The sequence below is a fragment of the Styela clava genome, chromosome 1 (genome assembly GCF_964204865.1).
Source record: "Styela clava chromosome 1, kaStyClav1.hap1.2, whole genome shotgun sequence".
In the NCBI taxonomy this organism is placed as follows: domain Eukaryota; kingdom Metazoa; phylum Chordata; class Ascidiacea; order Stolidobranchia; family Styelidae; genus Styela; species Styela clava.
In genome coordinates this window covers 6,672,698-6,689,040 of record NC_135250.1, presented here as the reverse complement: position 1 = coordinate 6,689,040, position 16,343 = coordinate 6,672,698, and the positions used below count along the sequence as shown (strand labels likewise).

The following is a 16,343-nucleotide window of genomic DNA, read 5'->3' as shown; positions in this document are numbered from 1 at the left end:
GAGCTCCGCTACTGCCGAATGACTACTGGACGTGCGCTGCAATAGTCTCCATTAGAGCATCACAACATAGACTACACAATGACTTAATGTGATTAAACCACGACTTGTAATATTATTAATAGTAAACATATTACCTGAAACCATGAAATTCACTTTTTGCTGCGATTCCGGCTTTTACATTAACTGTTTTCCACCAGAGCTACAGAACGTCTGCTTCTCACAGCCAAATATAAAGTAATGACACAACCTACCAACAGAGGGCGCGCGAGCATTCTATTAGTAATGCATGTTGCTCATTTTGGGGGTGGAACAAGTATCCTCGTGGCTCAAGTCACCCGCATCTCCCCTACATAGGCCTCTCGTGGAACATTTAAAAACGACTGCTCCCACACAGTCTCAACTCCAGTTAAGCGTTTTTTGTGACCTATCTTACCGATGTGCATAGCTAGCGCAATTTTATAGATCCAAACGAAACAATATTACTTCACAAATTACCATAATACAGGTGGTGATCCAGTGAAAAGTTCTGCTTCGCGCTCATGCTATGCAATTACTCCAACCTACTGTTATACTCATATTAGCTTGTGATAATATGCGTAATTTTAACACTTTCTTTGAGTGAATTGGGTTGATTTGCTAATGTAAACTTGGGAGTGCAAACAATCCTATTGATATTAGAGGATAAAAACTCTAATGTGAAGCTTGGGCGATAGTGATTCTGGTTGTAGGCAGAAAAAAGATTGAAATCCCGGCAAAAACAAAGTTTATCAAGTTCTTTAAACATGATTATCGACAAAATAGTAAATTAAGTAAGGAAGAATGTCCTCGAAACTGCAAAAGCAACAAAAAGAAATGCAACAGTCGGTAATGCCGAATTTTTTTTATAAAAAATAAAAGGGTATCATGAATAATGTTAAACTTTTGTTCCACGTTATTGAATTTTGAAAATCACATGTACTCAAAATGAACTTACATGACCACGGTATGTTAGTCGTTGATGACCACTAAACTGGAACAGGTTTTATATTTAACCTTTAACCCCAAAAACACAAACAATGAATTTATGCAAATGATGCATTCGCCGGGTGTCTGATCTCTGGATTTCAGTTCATTTTCAACGACTCGAAATGTATAATACTCGTAGTCTGTGGAGTGCTTGCTTCCGACGAGGAGGATGGATATCTATTCAGTCAGACCTCCAGTCAAGATTAGGTAAGTTACGTATGTGTTTTCTTTGCTCATTGTTATTTTAGTCCACTGATCTATCATTCAGCCATATCACTCTCATGTCTCATATATCAGTATATCTTATCATGATATAGGATAGGATTTACATATTTATCCCGATGATATGTAATATTTCAGGATTCTTTTTTCATAAATTTCCATGCTATGCTCATTGGTGTGTTATACTAACTGTACATACCCCCCCCCCCCCCTGTCTGTTTATATGGCGCGGCGGTGTGGCTCAACGGGCTAAGCGTTAGGAATACGCTCGCCACCGCACCTCTAATTACTCTGCGTGGGTTCGCAGGTTCGAATCCCATGCAGGGATGGTTATGTGCGAGAGGATTGCTGGACTCCTCACCGCCGTAGGGTGGTTCACGTAACCGCTGGTCGGTTACCGGTACGGCTTCCTCCACGACCAAGTCCATGCTTCCGAAAACAAACAATACAGTAAAACTAATCCCATACCCGACTTGGAATGGTAACCGGACGAGAGGCCGTGGTTTGCCATATGGATAAGCCGTCTTATCGGCTTTCCTCTCCCCCGGGATAAATATGTAAATCCTATCCTATCCTATAAATTATCAGACATTACACAACGAGGCCACTTTGCTTATTTTATTGAATGCCATATATTTTTGATGGTACTGCCATAGTACCGGTATGTGTACCGTACCAGGTTAGAGTTAGACCATAATTTTATTCAGATTTTCTTAATTTTAGTTCTATTACGAGTTCGGGGACTGTCTGTGTTAGCCAATTAAATATCTTCCTGCGAATAGGTTTCAGTCCTTTTACACAACTTCATGTAAAATAGACCAACAAAATTAGTTACCTCCATATTGGTACACATACTTCAGAAGCACCATTTTGACAATAGATACCATTTAGCCATAATATGGACCAGGGCTTCTGTAAACCATGCACCTAGATAGTAACTTAGTTGCTTCATTATTTTACATCATTATGGCTTTTTGAAACACATTTGTTTGGTGATGAAGTATACGTTTTTGTGAAATTTTCTGAATCAAAACATTTTACACAGGAACTTCTTTGAAACGATTAGTTGTGAAAAAGACTCATTTTTCATCTGAATTGACTTCACTACCTTGCCTATGCAGTACTAGCATCAAATGTTATTCCACTCAGAACGATAAATCGAACAGTCCTGAAGCAGACAATGAAAAATCCACTACAACTCAAAAAGTTACCTCAAAAGATAGACTTAAAATAATAACAACTCAATATGGTGCGTTTGGAATGGCTTTCCACATTACTATATCACTTGCATCATTGGGATTCTTCTATTCTCTAGTATACATGTAAGTAGAAGCAAAAGAAAAAGGATTTTTCATTTGTTTTCCAATGCTGACCAGACAAGGAAAAACACTTGCTTACATGTTTTGTTTAATTTCTCACATGGTGGACTGAACAATGCTGGAAATACTAGACCAGTGGATGGGAACTTCATATTTAATGGGGGCAGAGCGGTGGAAGAAATCTGACAAGACAGTTTAATCATATGGCGAACCACAGACTACTCTCGTCCAGTTACCAGTCCATTTTGGGTATGGGTTTAGTTAACTAGGGAACAGTTTGGCAATCACTGCAATAGATCATCATTCATGGAATACATTTCTAACTACTTAAAAAGCTTATTTTTATTGTTCTTGTTACATAAATTGGAAAATTATTATTCAGGGGTGTTGATATGGCATCATTGTTTAATTGGTTTGGAGTTGAAAGCTCTTCATTTACAACTGGAGCTAGCACTTTTATGATTGCATATGCAGTGCATAAGGTAAGTTGAATGCTGTTAAATTTGGAAGAAATAAACAGTCACCCGATTGTTTATAATGTTTGCATGCATATTTGATGATTCATAATAGATACATATAGTGGACAGGATGTATGTACATGACTGTTGATTGTAAACACACAATGTGCGAAACGCCTAATTAGGGATGGGCAATATAGAATAATATTTACTATTCTAGAATAGTTGAATCGAATCCAGAATACCGAATTCTATTTCATTTTTATACTTATTTGAATAGTGGTAATTTTCCCACATTGATGGATTTAGTTGTTAAATTGTAAAAACAGGCATTTCCCAGGACAATGAAATTTAAGAACATTACAATATCTTTTCCCTTGAATTGTTCAAAATGTGTGTACGGTAATCTCTAAATGCTGATATGCTAAATTAAAACTTGCTTTATACACTTTAATAATAAACGGTTAAATACAAAAATATATATCAAGCGGCATTAAATCATTAATGTTAGTGCCGAGAATACTTAAACTAAACTCAATAAGTTTTTTAATTTATCGTCGACTGAAATACCACACACACTCGATCAAACGTATGTCGATCTTGAACGATAGAAACGGACTTCGACTTGAACAACGAAAAATATGTAATCTTTCGGAAGTGAAAATAAATGTGACAGTTCGCCTTGTTTTGCGATATATAACATCGTTTTTCGAAAAATGGTGCAGTAAGAGTACTAAAATTAATCACGAATAATATTGGATCCAAATTAATCGCAAATGATGTCGCGAAAATCATTTAATGTAAATTGAAGCAAGGCACGACTTTTAAAATTAAAGCTTGTTGCAACCAGTTTATCGGAATGTCACCAGTCGGCACAAATAATTATTATTATACGCTAACTAGATCGTAAAGGGGGAAAACGCAAAAATGGTGCGATAACGAGTCTTCGCCGTGAGGTGTTCATCGCCGTCTTCTTGTTCTGAAAATGCCGTTGAGATTATCGTGTTTGATGTTTACCGATTTTTACCGACTTGATAAAATCAATACAGCCGCAAAGTCTTTTTCATTAGTAAACAAATGCTAATGCCATATTTAGTTCTGTAGAAGCAAAGTCCGAAATCACCCTGGTGGAGACTAATAGTACCAGTGGTAATATGGGCGTCATGGATTTCTTTCACATTTCACAAGTGCATGGTCTCTTATTCACATTTCTTTCTTCAGCCCACTAAGCGCTGCCTTCAGTTGTTGATAATACATGGGACTGAGTATTCCGTTTCAATATGTATCAAATATTTGAATAACCCATATAATAAAATTATTGTCTAAAATGTCTTCCAGATTTTTGCTCCTGTTCGAATTGGAATTACATTTGTGTCAGTGCCTATTTTGGTAAAGTACTTCAGGAAAATTGGATTTTTCAAGAACAAATGAAGTGCATTGTTGTATGAAGTGACTTCGTCAGCTTATGCTTTTGAATTGGGTGATCTGCAATAACTCCAAAGCATGAATGCAGGCCATTCGCCGCAACCCTGCCTATAAATTCTCTCAGTCGTCTATCCGATAGGGCGTGTAAGGACATTTTTTATGTTACCTGTCCGTTAGTATAATACTTACGGTCCTATTAATAATGTTTAATACTATTATTAAAATATAATACAATATTTTGAATGTGTATGGAGACTGCAATTTAATACTTGTTTGGCATCGTTGTCAACTTGATAAGAGATGCTTTTTTACGTGCACTATCAGTTTTGTTTTGTTCGTCAATGGAAAACGAGGCACAATGCACGAAACAAGATAAAAGTGAATGGTAAGCACCTGGGCCGCCAACTGGAAGAAAATTCGCAATCGGTTGACCTAGAATAGTTTTTTTTCTCCGATTCCGGGTTGTGAAAATTTATACTTCCATCTCCGACTAGAGATGTACCGATGTATCGGTATCGGCAATATCGGCCATTTTTTTGGTATCGGTGATGTATCGGTATCGGTTAAAAATATACCGATATTACCGATATATTCAGCTCTCAGATCTCATGTAGAATGTTTTGAGGTACAAGTTAGTTTACGGTTCTTGGGAGCTGAAATCATATATATAATATTTTCGGCTTCTGCAAACCCACTTACAGGCGGCTCGCCGCAAGGGGTCACTTCAAGCATAACCCAAATATGAACTTCGCCAGTAATGATTTATTAACATGGGTAATTGAAACATCATCGAAATAGTATTTATGGCCTGTGTATCTGTGCACCTTGAATGTTTTGACGCTTGGTCGATTTGTTTTGTTACGTCATAATGTGATGTTTGAATCAGTAAAACGAATCTGCCCGTGCCTGCTAAAACCTGTCTACTCGCCGCTCTCCTGGTTCAACGGCATTTGTCCTGAGTGATTGGCGAAAATGGCTGGTCCATCGCGTAGTGTGGTATGGAAATTCTTTGAAGTTGTAAAAGAAGATGAATGTAAGGTTAAATGCGAGCTGTGTGGTGGCATTGTGTCCAGAGGCGGGAAATCCTCAAAATCGTTTACCACCTCAAATTTGAAAAAGCACCTTGAAATTTACCACCCAAAAGATTTCGAGGCAGAAAAGAGAAGAATTCGAGAGGAAGAGGCCAAAAGGCACACAGGTACGAGTGTTGAGACGTACTTTAAACGATTTCAGTCGGAATCTGGAGAAACAAACCGCGATCGTAAATCACAGCTCAGCGTAGAAGAAGGTTTTTCAAGATCGAAATTGTGGGACATAAACAGCTCTGAAGCCAAGGTTTTACACCGACTAATTGGAGAAATGATAGCAACGGACTGTCAGCCGTTCTCAATAGTTGAAGACGTGGGCTTTAAACGTTTAATGGGCCATACAAAACCCAGATACAATATCCCTAGTCGCAAATATTTTTCTGAAACTGTGATTCCGTCAATCTATAAATCTGTTCGAGAGAAAGTTCAAATGATCGTCCAGCATTCAGAAAATATAAGTTTTACCAGCGATATATGGACAAGTATAAACAACACGCCGTTTCTAAGCATTACTGCCCATACGATCGATGAACATTTTCAAGATAACGTCATTGTGCTACGCACAATTCATTTTCCGGATTCTCACACTTCTGCAAATATCACAAATATTATCTATCAGGTATTACATGAATTCCACATTCCCAGCTATAAAGTTCACGTGTTTGCGCGAGACAACGGATCAAATATGGTGAGAGGTATAGCGGACACGGGCTATGATGCTCTGCCTTGTTTCCTGCATACGCTCCAACTAGTCCTTAAGGATTCTATTTTGGAGCAAGATGTAATTAAAGAATTGCTTGAACAATGCAAAAGAATCGTTAGTCACTTCAGTCATTCAGCGCTGGCTAATAACAAACTCACCAAACTTCAAAAGCAGCATGGCTTGCCGCAGCATAAGCTCCTCAACAGCGTTCCGACAAGGTGGAATAGTATCTACCTCATGTTGGAGCGAATGTTTGAGCAAAAGGTAGCTATTGCAAATTATGTACTCGATACTCCTAACTTACCAACAATCGATGCTAATAAGTGGAATCTAATGGGTAAATTAGTGAAACTCCTTGAAATATTCCACAAAGTTACTGTTCGACTGAGTGCTCGTTCAAGTACGATATCAGAAATAATTCCACAGGTTAAATATATCATGCACTTGTTGGATGTAGCAATTTCTGGACCGAGATTTCATGGTCTTGGTGGGACACTGACTTCATTCAAAACTTCGGCAAAACTAAGATTTCAAAAGTACATGGATAGCTACAATTGTATTCTCGCAACATTCCTCGACCCAAGGCATAAAGACGTCCTTTTTGGGGCGGAACGCCTTATCGAAACTTCGAAGTTTCATCGAGGTACCATCCGCCAAAGATTGTTGGAGACGCTCGAGAAACGCAAATTAGACGCTGCAATTCATACAGGCGAAAGTGAAACATCATGCTCAAGTGGGACGGAGTCGGGAAGTGATAACGGTAACTTGCCTCCGCGTGAAGACGACTTTAGTGATTTGGATTTCGAAAAATGTTATGATTGTCTTGTGATGGAAACTGAGGATCATGCCACTAATAAGAAATCGTCTAGAAGCGAATCTTTGACATTATTCTCAGAGATTGAGAGATATGTTTCATGTCGCCGAATCGAAAAAGACGAGAATCCCATATACTGGTGTAAACAAAATAAATCGATATTTCCTTGCTTGAGTTCTCTGGCAAACAAATATCTTTCCTGCCCACCATCTTCTGTCGAAAGTGAAAGACTATTTAGCATTGGCGGAAATATTTATACGCCTCATCGAAACAGACTATCACCTGATACTGCTGAGGAGCTAATGTTTTCAAATCATAATCTGAGATATTTTGAATTTCAGTATTAAAGTATCTTGAATGACAGATGTCAATTCGTTGTTGTGATAAAATAAATAAAAATGGCCTTTTTTGAAAGGCAGTGTAGTTTTTGTTGTAGTCAGAATTTGATGATTGTCAGTGTGGTTTAGAGATTAGGGAGTCAGAGCGAACGCAGCGCATCACGGGATACTCCCAAAGTATGTGAACCAAGATGACGGACACCGGTACGTAGTATGTGTACCAGGCTAGGGTTGGGCCATAATTTTAAGTACAAATACTACGGGAGTTACTTGGCTAGTCCCCGAAATCGTGATAGAACTAAAATTGGAATAAAATTATGGTCCTATGGTACACATACCACGTTCCGGTGTCCGCCATCTTGGTTCACATACTTCGGGTGTACCCATCACGGTGCCCAAATTAGCACATTACGGGCGGTGCCACGAACCTAACGAGGACGGGGTCCCCTATCCTTGCGACCAGGAAGCATGAACGGATATTATGTCGTCTAGTATCATGACGTTTTATTGCCGCTTTGAGCTTTTTAAATTCAAATTATTATCAAATTTATCTATGATGGTATTTTTACGTCGTTTATTACATTTTACTATAATTAGCCGGATTGACCCCTATCTCTGTATACGTACACTTTTGGAATGCAAATTATGATGCAATTAATTCAAGTATTTTAATAAACCGTTAGCAGTTTTGACACGTTCCCGTGTTCTGAGATATCCGACTTTCAAGTTGAAATATTATTCACTGTAAATACTGCATGCATACAGGTATTTTATCCCAATCGTCTCGTAAGCCAGAGAGCATTATGTACATATATACACATTGATGTTGTTACATATTATTAGAATATCGGTATCGGAATATCGGTAATATCGGCAATTTTGAATATCGGCGTATCGGTATCGGTATCGGGTCATTTTCGTTGGTATCGGATCGGTATCGGTATCGGTGAAAAAAGTGGTATCGGTACATCTCTATCTCCGACCACTGCGAAAATCAGATTTTAACAACTTTGGCATATTCCAGACTTCTTCTTCTTCTTTGGGGAGTTTGTAAATGTGACTCTAGGGAAAGCTTGCTAAACCAGACTCTTGCTACAGGCTAGTAAGGTGGCGTTAGTCGTACGCTGTCAGAAGTGTGGCGCATGGTGTTAAGCGTCAGGAATACGCTCGTCACCGCTCCACTGATTACCGTGAGTGGGTTCGAATCCCGTGGGGGATATTTAGGTGCGAGAGGATTGCTGGAATCCTCGCCGCCGCAGGGTGGTTTACGTAACCACTGGTTGGTTACGGCGTCCTCTACCATCAAGTCTATGCGTCTGAAACAAATAATAACCTGCTAACTAATCCCATACCAGACATGGTCGGGTAACCGGACGAGACGCCGATGTTAGCTATATGATTAAGGGCCCATTCACATCTGTTATATACAATACAATATACCCACTTACTTCTCTAACACAGTGCCTATTGGGTTGCTGAGCCAGAGTGGGTACGGATACAGGCAGTGGCGTAGCATCCACCCCCGAAACCCCCGCGGTCGCGGGAGGGCCCAAGCGGTTAGACTTTAGAAATTTAAGCCTCAAAACCAAAAGCTGCATTGCAAAATCAGTAATGCACATCTTATAACGTTGGTGTTAGTTCTGCTCAAATCGTCTTGTTACGTAATAATGCCAGGCAGTCGTCGATTTTCGGCGTCTTGTGGTTTGGTCGCACCGGCAAAATTACGAAGGCTGTCAGGTAGTAGTAGGGTTGCCAGCTATGAAAAGTTTCAAAAAAAGGACATAGATTACCGTCATCATTTATTTTGTAACTTGCAGAAAAGAACAATATAAAACAATGAACTACACATTATATACAAGCTAAAAAGATATATTAAAAAATCTTCATGTATTTTTCATTCAATGTTTATTTAACATTGACCCAATCAAGCTACATTCTGTGAACAGTTTAGTGCTTTGAATCGTGCCAAATTTGATTTTGGCAATTTGATTTTTTTGATCAAGAAGGTTAAACATATTCAAATTAAGTTTGTCTTTTAGCTTCAAATGCTCTACAATTTTTACAAGTGTCTGATATTTTGGAGAAAGATTATCCAAAAGAGATTATTTTCCAAATGTTGAATTTTCATCAAAGTCTCATCTTTTTCCCAAATACGTTATCGCAGAGTTAAGAAATAATCTAAAATCTTAGAGACCAATTATATTCTAGTTAAAATTCTAGTTATTAGACTAAAATTCACCTAAATCTTAGAGTGTTGCCACTTGTCATCTTCGGAAAATTAATGCAAAGTATTTAAAATTATTAATAAAAGCTGAGCAGTAGGGCATTATGGAGCTTGACAGAAGAAAAATGTTAACTAGAAAATAGAAACGGCCATTGAAGCAAAGTTGGGTCGGCCAGTAACTTCGACGAATAAACACAACTTTTCATCTATGACATCATAATGAAAACATTGTCAAATGGTTAATTATGACGATTAAATGACCAATTTAATTCGGAAGTAACTCGGAACCGGTATACTTTTCAAAGACAATTTAATGTACTATAAATGTAATTTGGCCAACATGAAAGGATATAAGCATGTGCGGCTAAGATTCTACTTCAAAATGCGACCGTCAAAATTTTTCTATCTAAAATATTAGTGAAAATAATAGGTATGTTTCAATAATTGTGTTGGAACTTCTCATAAGACGCCGTCGAGAACAATAGGCACAAGATGGCGTCCATTGTCTGAGCGTTGCCTCGCTTATATTATATATACCAGTGGTTCTTAAAGTATGGGTCGCGACCCAAACATGGGTCGCGGAAGGTTTAAAAATGGGTCGCGACAAGGTCGTCAATGCAAGGGCAATCTAAGAGGAGAAGGACGAATTTTCAGCTTTCCCAATGTTTCAATTTAGCTTTTAAACTCTGGGGTATTTGCAAATAATGAAATATAAAATTTCATTCACGGAAAGAACTGTCTTGAGGTCATTGTTACATCACAATTCTGATATGCCAGTCACGTGTATTATTTTTATGGTATCGGTAACCATGCACGTCGCTTGTCGTTGTGTTGACCGCGTGGAATGTCGTCTTAGTGGATTAAAATAACCAAAAATGGGTGTCTTTTTGGTAATGTAAATTGTAATAGACGACGCAATAAAAAAGCTCGCTTCTCGACATTAGATTATTCAATATCTAGAGAAAATGTGACTTCATCTCGAGGCACCATTTACCGCGAACGAAGCAGTGTGTGCACATTTGATGAGTAAAAAGTTGTATGTTGCGAGAGATACCGAAGGCCAGCTAGGATGTCGTGTTTGCGACGGACAGCGGACGCCTTTTCTGCTACAATTCGCGACAAGGCACTTGTGCGAGCGAGGATATTTGGCACTGACGGTTATCAAAACTAAGCTCGCAATCGCCTCGATACCCGTGACAACTTGCGTATTGCGTTAAGTAAAATAGAGCTGTGTATTGAAGATATAAGGAAAAGGAAATTTCAGTTTCATCAATCTCACTGAGTCAATGGACTGTTTCTAATAAATAGTTGTCTGTATTTGAGTCAAACTGTACTAACATTAAAAACACATTTTGCGTTATTTAGGATTGGGTCGCGAGTATTCATAAAACTCAGATTTGGGTCGCGCTCGAAAAAGTTTAAGAACCACTGATATATACGCTTTGGTCTGAGCGACTGCAGAAATTGCGATTGTTACGTCATTGTTGACTTTTTTCTGATTAATTATGGAAATAAACAAGGAAATTGATGCCCGGGGAAACATTCATAAAAGCCGTTCAGCGAATACATACAGTTTGGAAGATAAAGCGTTGTCGGCATAATTTAGCCAATTAAAAAGTTGAATGTTGCAATAATTTACCTAAAAATCTTCCACAGGTTGATAACCACTGCCGTAGAAGAAGTAGACTGTTTTTCATTTCACGCCAAATAGCAAAAAAACAAGAGTTGATGCGACTCAAATTTCGCCAAAAACATCGTTTGACCTATTCCTGAATGCCGAAATAAATCGTATTATATCCTTGACGGGTGAGAATCATTGGTGTAGGTGTAGGCGAAAGTCGCTTTTGAAAAACAATGAAACTACACTCGCCATGTTAAATAAGCCTATTCTAGAACTGAGACGCTTCCACTGCATGAACTGCCGGTGGCCTGGATTGCATTATTAAGACTTGATAGAGGCAAACGTTTACGAACTTTTATACCTAAAAGATGATATAGCCTTTCTCAATAACTAAAATACATAAATACCATATAAATCACGGATCAAATGCAGAGTCGCTGGAACTAGGGATGTAATTTCGAATCAGAATGTTCCGATTCGAATATTTCCGAATCTGATTCTACTGAATATAACATCATAATATTGTTAAGTTTCTTCCAAATTGGTAAAACTATAGTATAAATTGTGATTAAGTAACAACAAAGAACTGAAGAATGATTGAAGCTTGCAGGAAATAATACATCAACTATAAAACGAAACGAAAATTTATTTTTTGTTACGCAAAGGTACGCATAAAGTTACATATTTACTTTTTACATAAATTTTTGTTTGCAAACTATACCGGATGACTGTTTTCATCTGAAAGAGACTTCCTAAATTCATCCGTACACTAACATTTTGAACGATGCAATGATAGGATGTTAACATCCCGGACGTACGTTTTTAATAAAGAATAATGTTGTTATAAATAAATACAATATTATTTACGTACTTTGAAGAGCTCATAAACAGATTTCTCAACCTTAACATTTTGAGTAGCGGAACAAAATCGCTATGTCTTCTAATACTGTGACCAATACACCAGGAGTGTTACGACTTGGGGGGAAAAAGCCAGAAAAATAAACGCGTTTGGTCGACTTTTATACAACGCCGCTACGTCGTGCAGAAGCCATATGAAGCTTACATCCCTAACTGGAACAAATAAGAGTCGCGGATAATAGCAAGATGAAGGCTCTATCTGAAGTTCTACCTAATCTCAGTCAGATTGAAGGTTGTAATTTACATCCATGTTTACAGTAAGCCTTTATTTCAATGCATTTGCGAGAATCAAATTTCACTCCTTTGCCAATTTAAGGTTGAAACCACAAACTTGCAGATTGCGAACATATCATAAGCGAGTAATGCCAAAATAATTATATCTAACCAATTAATTTAATAGCATAAATAATAGCTGTCAATTCATTCACACAGTGCATGCAACTGATGCATTACCATTCTCTTGTGCAAATGTACTAATGTGCCACAATTATCAGGTATACAAGTTCGAAATAAAGAAATATATTTATCTTTGAGCAGCTGGTCATCCAATAGAAGACTTAAAAAAAAAAAGGAAGCAATAGAAACATGAATTGCTTCTTCGACAAAGTTACCAACAACTTCATGTCCACTTTTTTCACCTAAAATCTGGGGATGACCAATGAAAATTAAATAGACAAACAGCAAAATACAGCCATTACAATACATAACTCGGTTCATAATTTTGAAAATAATGCTGAATAAATTTGACTACGCTTTCAAGTACTGCACCACCAAAGTATTAACAGATAATGAATTTGAGCTTTCACTATCAGGCCATACCTCATACTGTTTATAAACCAAAAGCAACAAGCCCCAAAGATCAGGAAACAAAATAATTCAATTATAAACAATATTCATGTTTCATTTGACAAATTATACCTGCTAAAACTCAAAAAAAGTAACAAAAAAATGACGGTACAGAGAATAGACCATAATTATCAGTTCCAAGTCGTATCCATAGAAAACACCGACTAGACAGTAAAAAATATATACAGCCATATACTGATATAGTAGACTCATAATAGGTATATGTAATGACTTAGTTACAATCTTTTGTTGGTAATTTAATTGGTCAACTAGTAATACATCTTGATAACATGCGAATACAAAGTCTAATGGGCCAGTTAGTGTGGTACAGTGCAATAGCCTATAGCATAATTGAATGTTTATTGCTTTATCAGTTTATTCCATTAATATTTTTGTGATATTACTCGACTTGATCTATTAAGCTTCATCTTGCGGTGCATCGTCGACATCACCACCTTCCGATGGCTGTTCAGAATTGTCATCAGAGGTCCACAACGTTAAATTGTCACGAAGCAACTGCATTATCAAGGTAGAATCTTTGTAAGAATCTTCTGCGAGAGTATCTAATTTTTTAATAGCTGAATCAAAAGCTAACTTTGCGAGCTTACACGCCATATCTGGTTGTTTTAAAATTTCATAGTAAAACACCGAAAAATTTAGAGCAAGACCAAGGCGAATCGGATGAGTAACGTCCAAATCTTTAGATGCTGCTTCTTGTGCCTTTTCGTAAGCCGCAAGGCTATTTTCTGATTCGGCACTCTTCTCAGCGCCAGGCATAAATTCTGCCAGATAACGATAGTAATCACCTTTCATTTTGTAGTAAAATACATTGGATTCAGCTGTTTTAGACTTAGGAATGAGGTGGTCATCCAAGGCTTTCAGAATTTTAGTACAGATGTCTTGTAATTCCTGTTCCACCTTCACTCGGTATTCCTTGGCCATGCTGTGTTTTTTATCAGCTTCGTATTCATTTTTTCCTTCTATGCTAGTTATTATTCTCCACGACGCACGACGGGCTCCAATTACATTTTTATAAGCAACCGAAAGCAGATTCCGTTCCTCCACTGATAATTCGTCGTCCATTTTTACCACTTCTGTCATCGCATTTACCATGTCGTCATATCGCTCTGCTTGTTCAGCAAGCTTGGCTTTGTAGACATAATCTGCTCTTGATTTTACACTCATACTTCTTTGATACTTATAGAGTGATATGAAGAAAATTTAACAGAATTGTAACAGCGATTCAAGCAGATACGAACAAGTGCGCAAAACCAAACCAACTACCACGCTCACGAATAAACGAGAAGGGCAGTCAGCCGTTGGAGACCATCCCGAAATCCGAAAACTTCCGAAAGTGCGATATCTAGTGATTATTACCGTATATATATTTTCGGATAGCTTCTAAATTTAAATTAACTTTTGGATTATTTAACCTAGACTGAGACCCTTCACTAAACATGCGATATAAATGAGTTGAATTTCCTTCTAATTATATCGAAGTGCTATTTTTACATGATTCGATGCTGTTTCAAGTCCCGAGCATTGAATGGTTCCGAGTCATATATTTCATAAAATCAGTGAACTGGAAAAGTATGAGTCACAGTGAATTCAAACTTGCGATAAAACAATGTTAATGAAGAGACAAGAAGTGAACCTGTGGTCTTTTTGCTATTTTGTACTTGTTGGTATTTTTCTTCTTGGTGGCATGAAAAAAATCGCTTGACTTTGACATTTTAAGTGGGTAATAAAGATTGTATTTTTTGCTAGAAGGCTATTTATTACTTTTAGTTATTCCTGAATTTTCTATGAATTTTATGAGATCTGATATTTTATCCAAAATTTTGCTATATTTTTGTTCTTATAGGAACACGGTATTTAATCCGCCAACCGTGACGGCTGCATCCGAAACCCGACGCTATGCGAAACGCGGAGATTAATTGATATTTTGTTTTGGATTTCGTGTCCATATATTTGAGCATCGCTGTATTGTTTTAAAAATCAAACTAAAATTTAATCATGTTTTATTATATGGGGATGATAATTGTTATATTGAGCGTGCTTCCACCCCATTTGTATTTCTACAATGACTAAATATGTGACAATAATCATATTTTTAAAGTTGCACATAATACAACTTGGCAGCAATATATTCAAACTATCGATGAAGACCAACTATTTTCACCGCCAATGATGAGATATATAAAATATTTGTCAGTATTACCGACTTACAAGTTCAATAAATACCAAAAACGCGCGACAGTCGTTAAGTTAAATTCAGGTTGCAATTGTTCTTGAATTGAAGGCTATATCATAATTTAGCCAAGCTCTCGGAGACTGCAGAGGAAAGCAAGATCTTTGAAACATTTTCTAATTTAGTATATTTTTGATATATTTGAATATGCTGTTCAATGTACGCAGTTCAATGTAGGGGTATAGTGACGATTAGGCTATCTTCAAATGTAGTATTGATAGTCTATTGGTGGGATGATGGCCAAAGTCTTTATATGTAGAGCATATTCTATGGGACGTCTTGGTGGAAAGTTCTACCGCAATATTTCCATCTGGGTATCTCGACTTCAACTGAATCTTTGTCACATTAGCTGGTGTTTTTTGGGTAAGTTCCGTTATGACTTTGCGATATAGGCATATAGCATATATAATTGGTAAATGAATGTGATGTCACCGTATATTGCTATTTCGTAGACCGTCTCAGAACTGCCAATCGCCCGTTCACCCTTCAGCTTCAATGCCCACGTTAATGAAGAAACTTTAGAAAACTCTGTTTGATTTTATTCTCAGATTTGCACGATACACAGAATACAAATCTTAAAACATTTATCCAGACTAGCTTAACTTTGAAAGATATTGAGTCGTATTTATACGTTGATCCTAAATCTAATTAAATACTGTAAACGTGAGCTCGTGATTCACGTTATAAACAGAAACTCCTATTATCTCAATATGCGTAATTATGAATATCGTACGGATGGGAACTTACATATACATAATTAGTGTTTAAATATCGTGATAAAATATATTTCAATTTGATAATGGCCGGACGAAACTTGTTATTTTCCTAAAAGTGAATTAATTTGATTGAAACGGGAGTCTTTGTTCGAATTTTGGGAAAAATTAACTTTGTTTTCATGTTTTTAACATGAAATGGGGTACATTTGGGGGTTAACTGCTATAGGCAAACGTACGAGGCGCCAGGCATCTAAACGTGGGTGAGAGACGCGTGATATAAGATTACAACTTATGATATGATAATGAGGTTGGCATCTATCAACTAGGGATGGGACGAGTCCAGCATTACAGAGATTCGACGAATCCGAGTAATAGGTCACGGACTCGAATCGAAT

The 16,343-nt window shown here is 37.3% G+C and overlaps 3 protein-coding genes across 3 annotated transcripts; 2 read left to right on the top strand and 1 right to left on the bottom strand.

Annotated features, from left to right (window-relative positions):
- The first annotated feature begins 1,051 nt into the window (after positions 1-1,051).
- Positions 1,052-4,676, top strand: LOC120348482 (protein FAM210B, mitochondrial-like). Its single transcript, XM_039418607.2, has 4 exons — positions 1,052-1,212; positions 2,273-2,549; positions 2,929-3,028; positions 4,343-4,676. Exons 1-4 carry the CDS (start codon positions 1,128-1,130, stop codon positions 4,433-4,435), a joined length of 555 nt encoding a protein of 184 aa, XP_039274541.2. The 5' UTR covers positions 1,052-1,127; the 3' UTR covers positions 4,436-4,676.
- A 725-nt stretch (positions 4,677-5,401) lies between these two features.
- Positions 5,402-7,381, top strand: LOC144425146 (zinc finger BED domain-containing protein 4-like). Its single transcript, XM_078114527.1, has one exon. The coding sequence runs from the start codon at positions 5,402-5,404 to the stop codon at positions 7,379-7,381; it is 1,980 nt and encodes a 659-aa protein (XP_077970653.1).
- Positions 7,382-12,382: 5,001 nt separating this feature from the next.
- On the bottom strand, positions 12,383-14,307 carry LOC120345353 (uncharacterized). Its single transcript, XM_039414777.2, has one exon. It carries the CDS (start codon positions 14,164-14,166, stop codon positions 13,399-13,401), a length of 768 nt encoding a protein of 255 aa, XP_039270711.1. The 5' UTR covers positions 14,167-14,307; the 3' UTR covers positions 12,383-13,398.
- Between the last annotated feature and the right edge of the window lie 2,036 nt (positions 14,308-16,343).

Bases quoted from the DNA above. Each gene is read 5' to 3' on its own strand.
- LOC120348482 (XM_039418607.2), top strand. From the start codon at position 1,128: ATGTATAATACTCGTAGTCTGTGGAGTGCTTGCTTCCGACGAGGAGGA. The intron at 1,213-2,272 runs GTAAGTTACGTA...CATTTTACACAG, and splicing joins AGACCTCCAGTCAAGATTAG to GAACTTCTTTGAAACGATTA. The intron at 2,550-2,928 runs GTAAGTAGAAGC...ATTATTATTCAG, and splicing joins TTCTATTCTCTAGTATACAT to GGGTGTTGATATGGCATCAT.
- LOC120345353 (XM_039414777.2), bottom strand. From the start codon at position 14,166: ATGAGTGTAAAATCAAGAGCAGATTATGTCTACAAAGCCAAGCTTGCT.
- LOC144425146 (XM_078114527.1), top strand. From the start codon at position 5,402: ATGGCTGGTCCATCGCGTAGTGTGGTATGGAAATTCTTTGAAGTTGTA.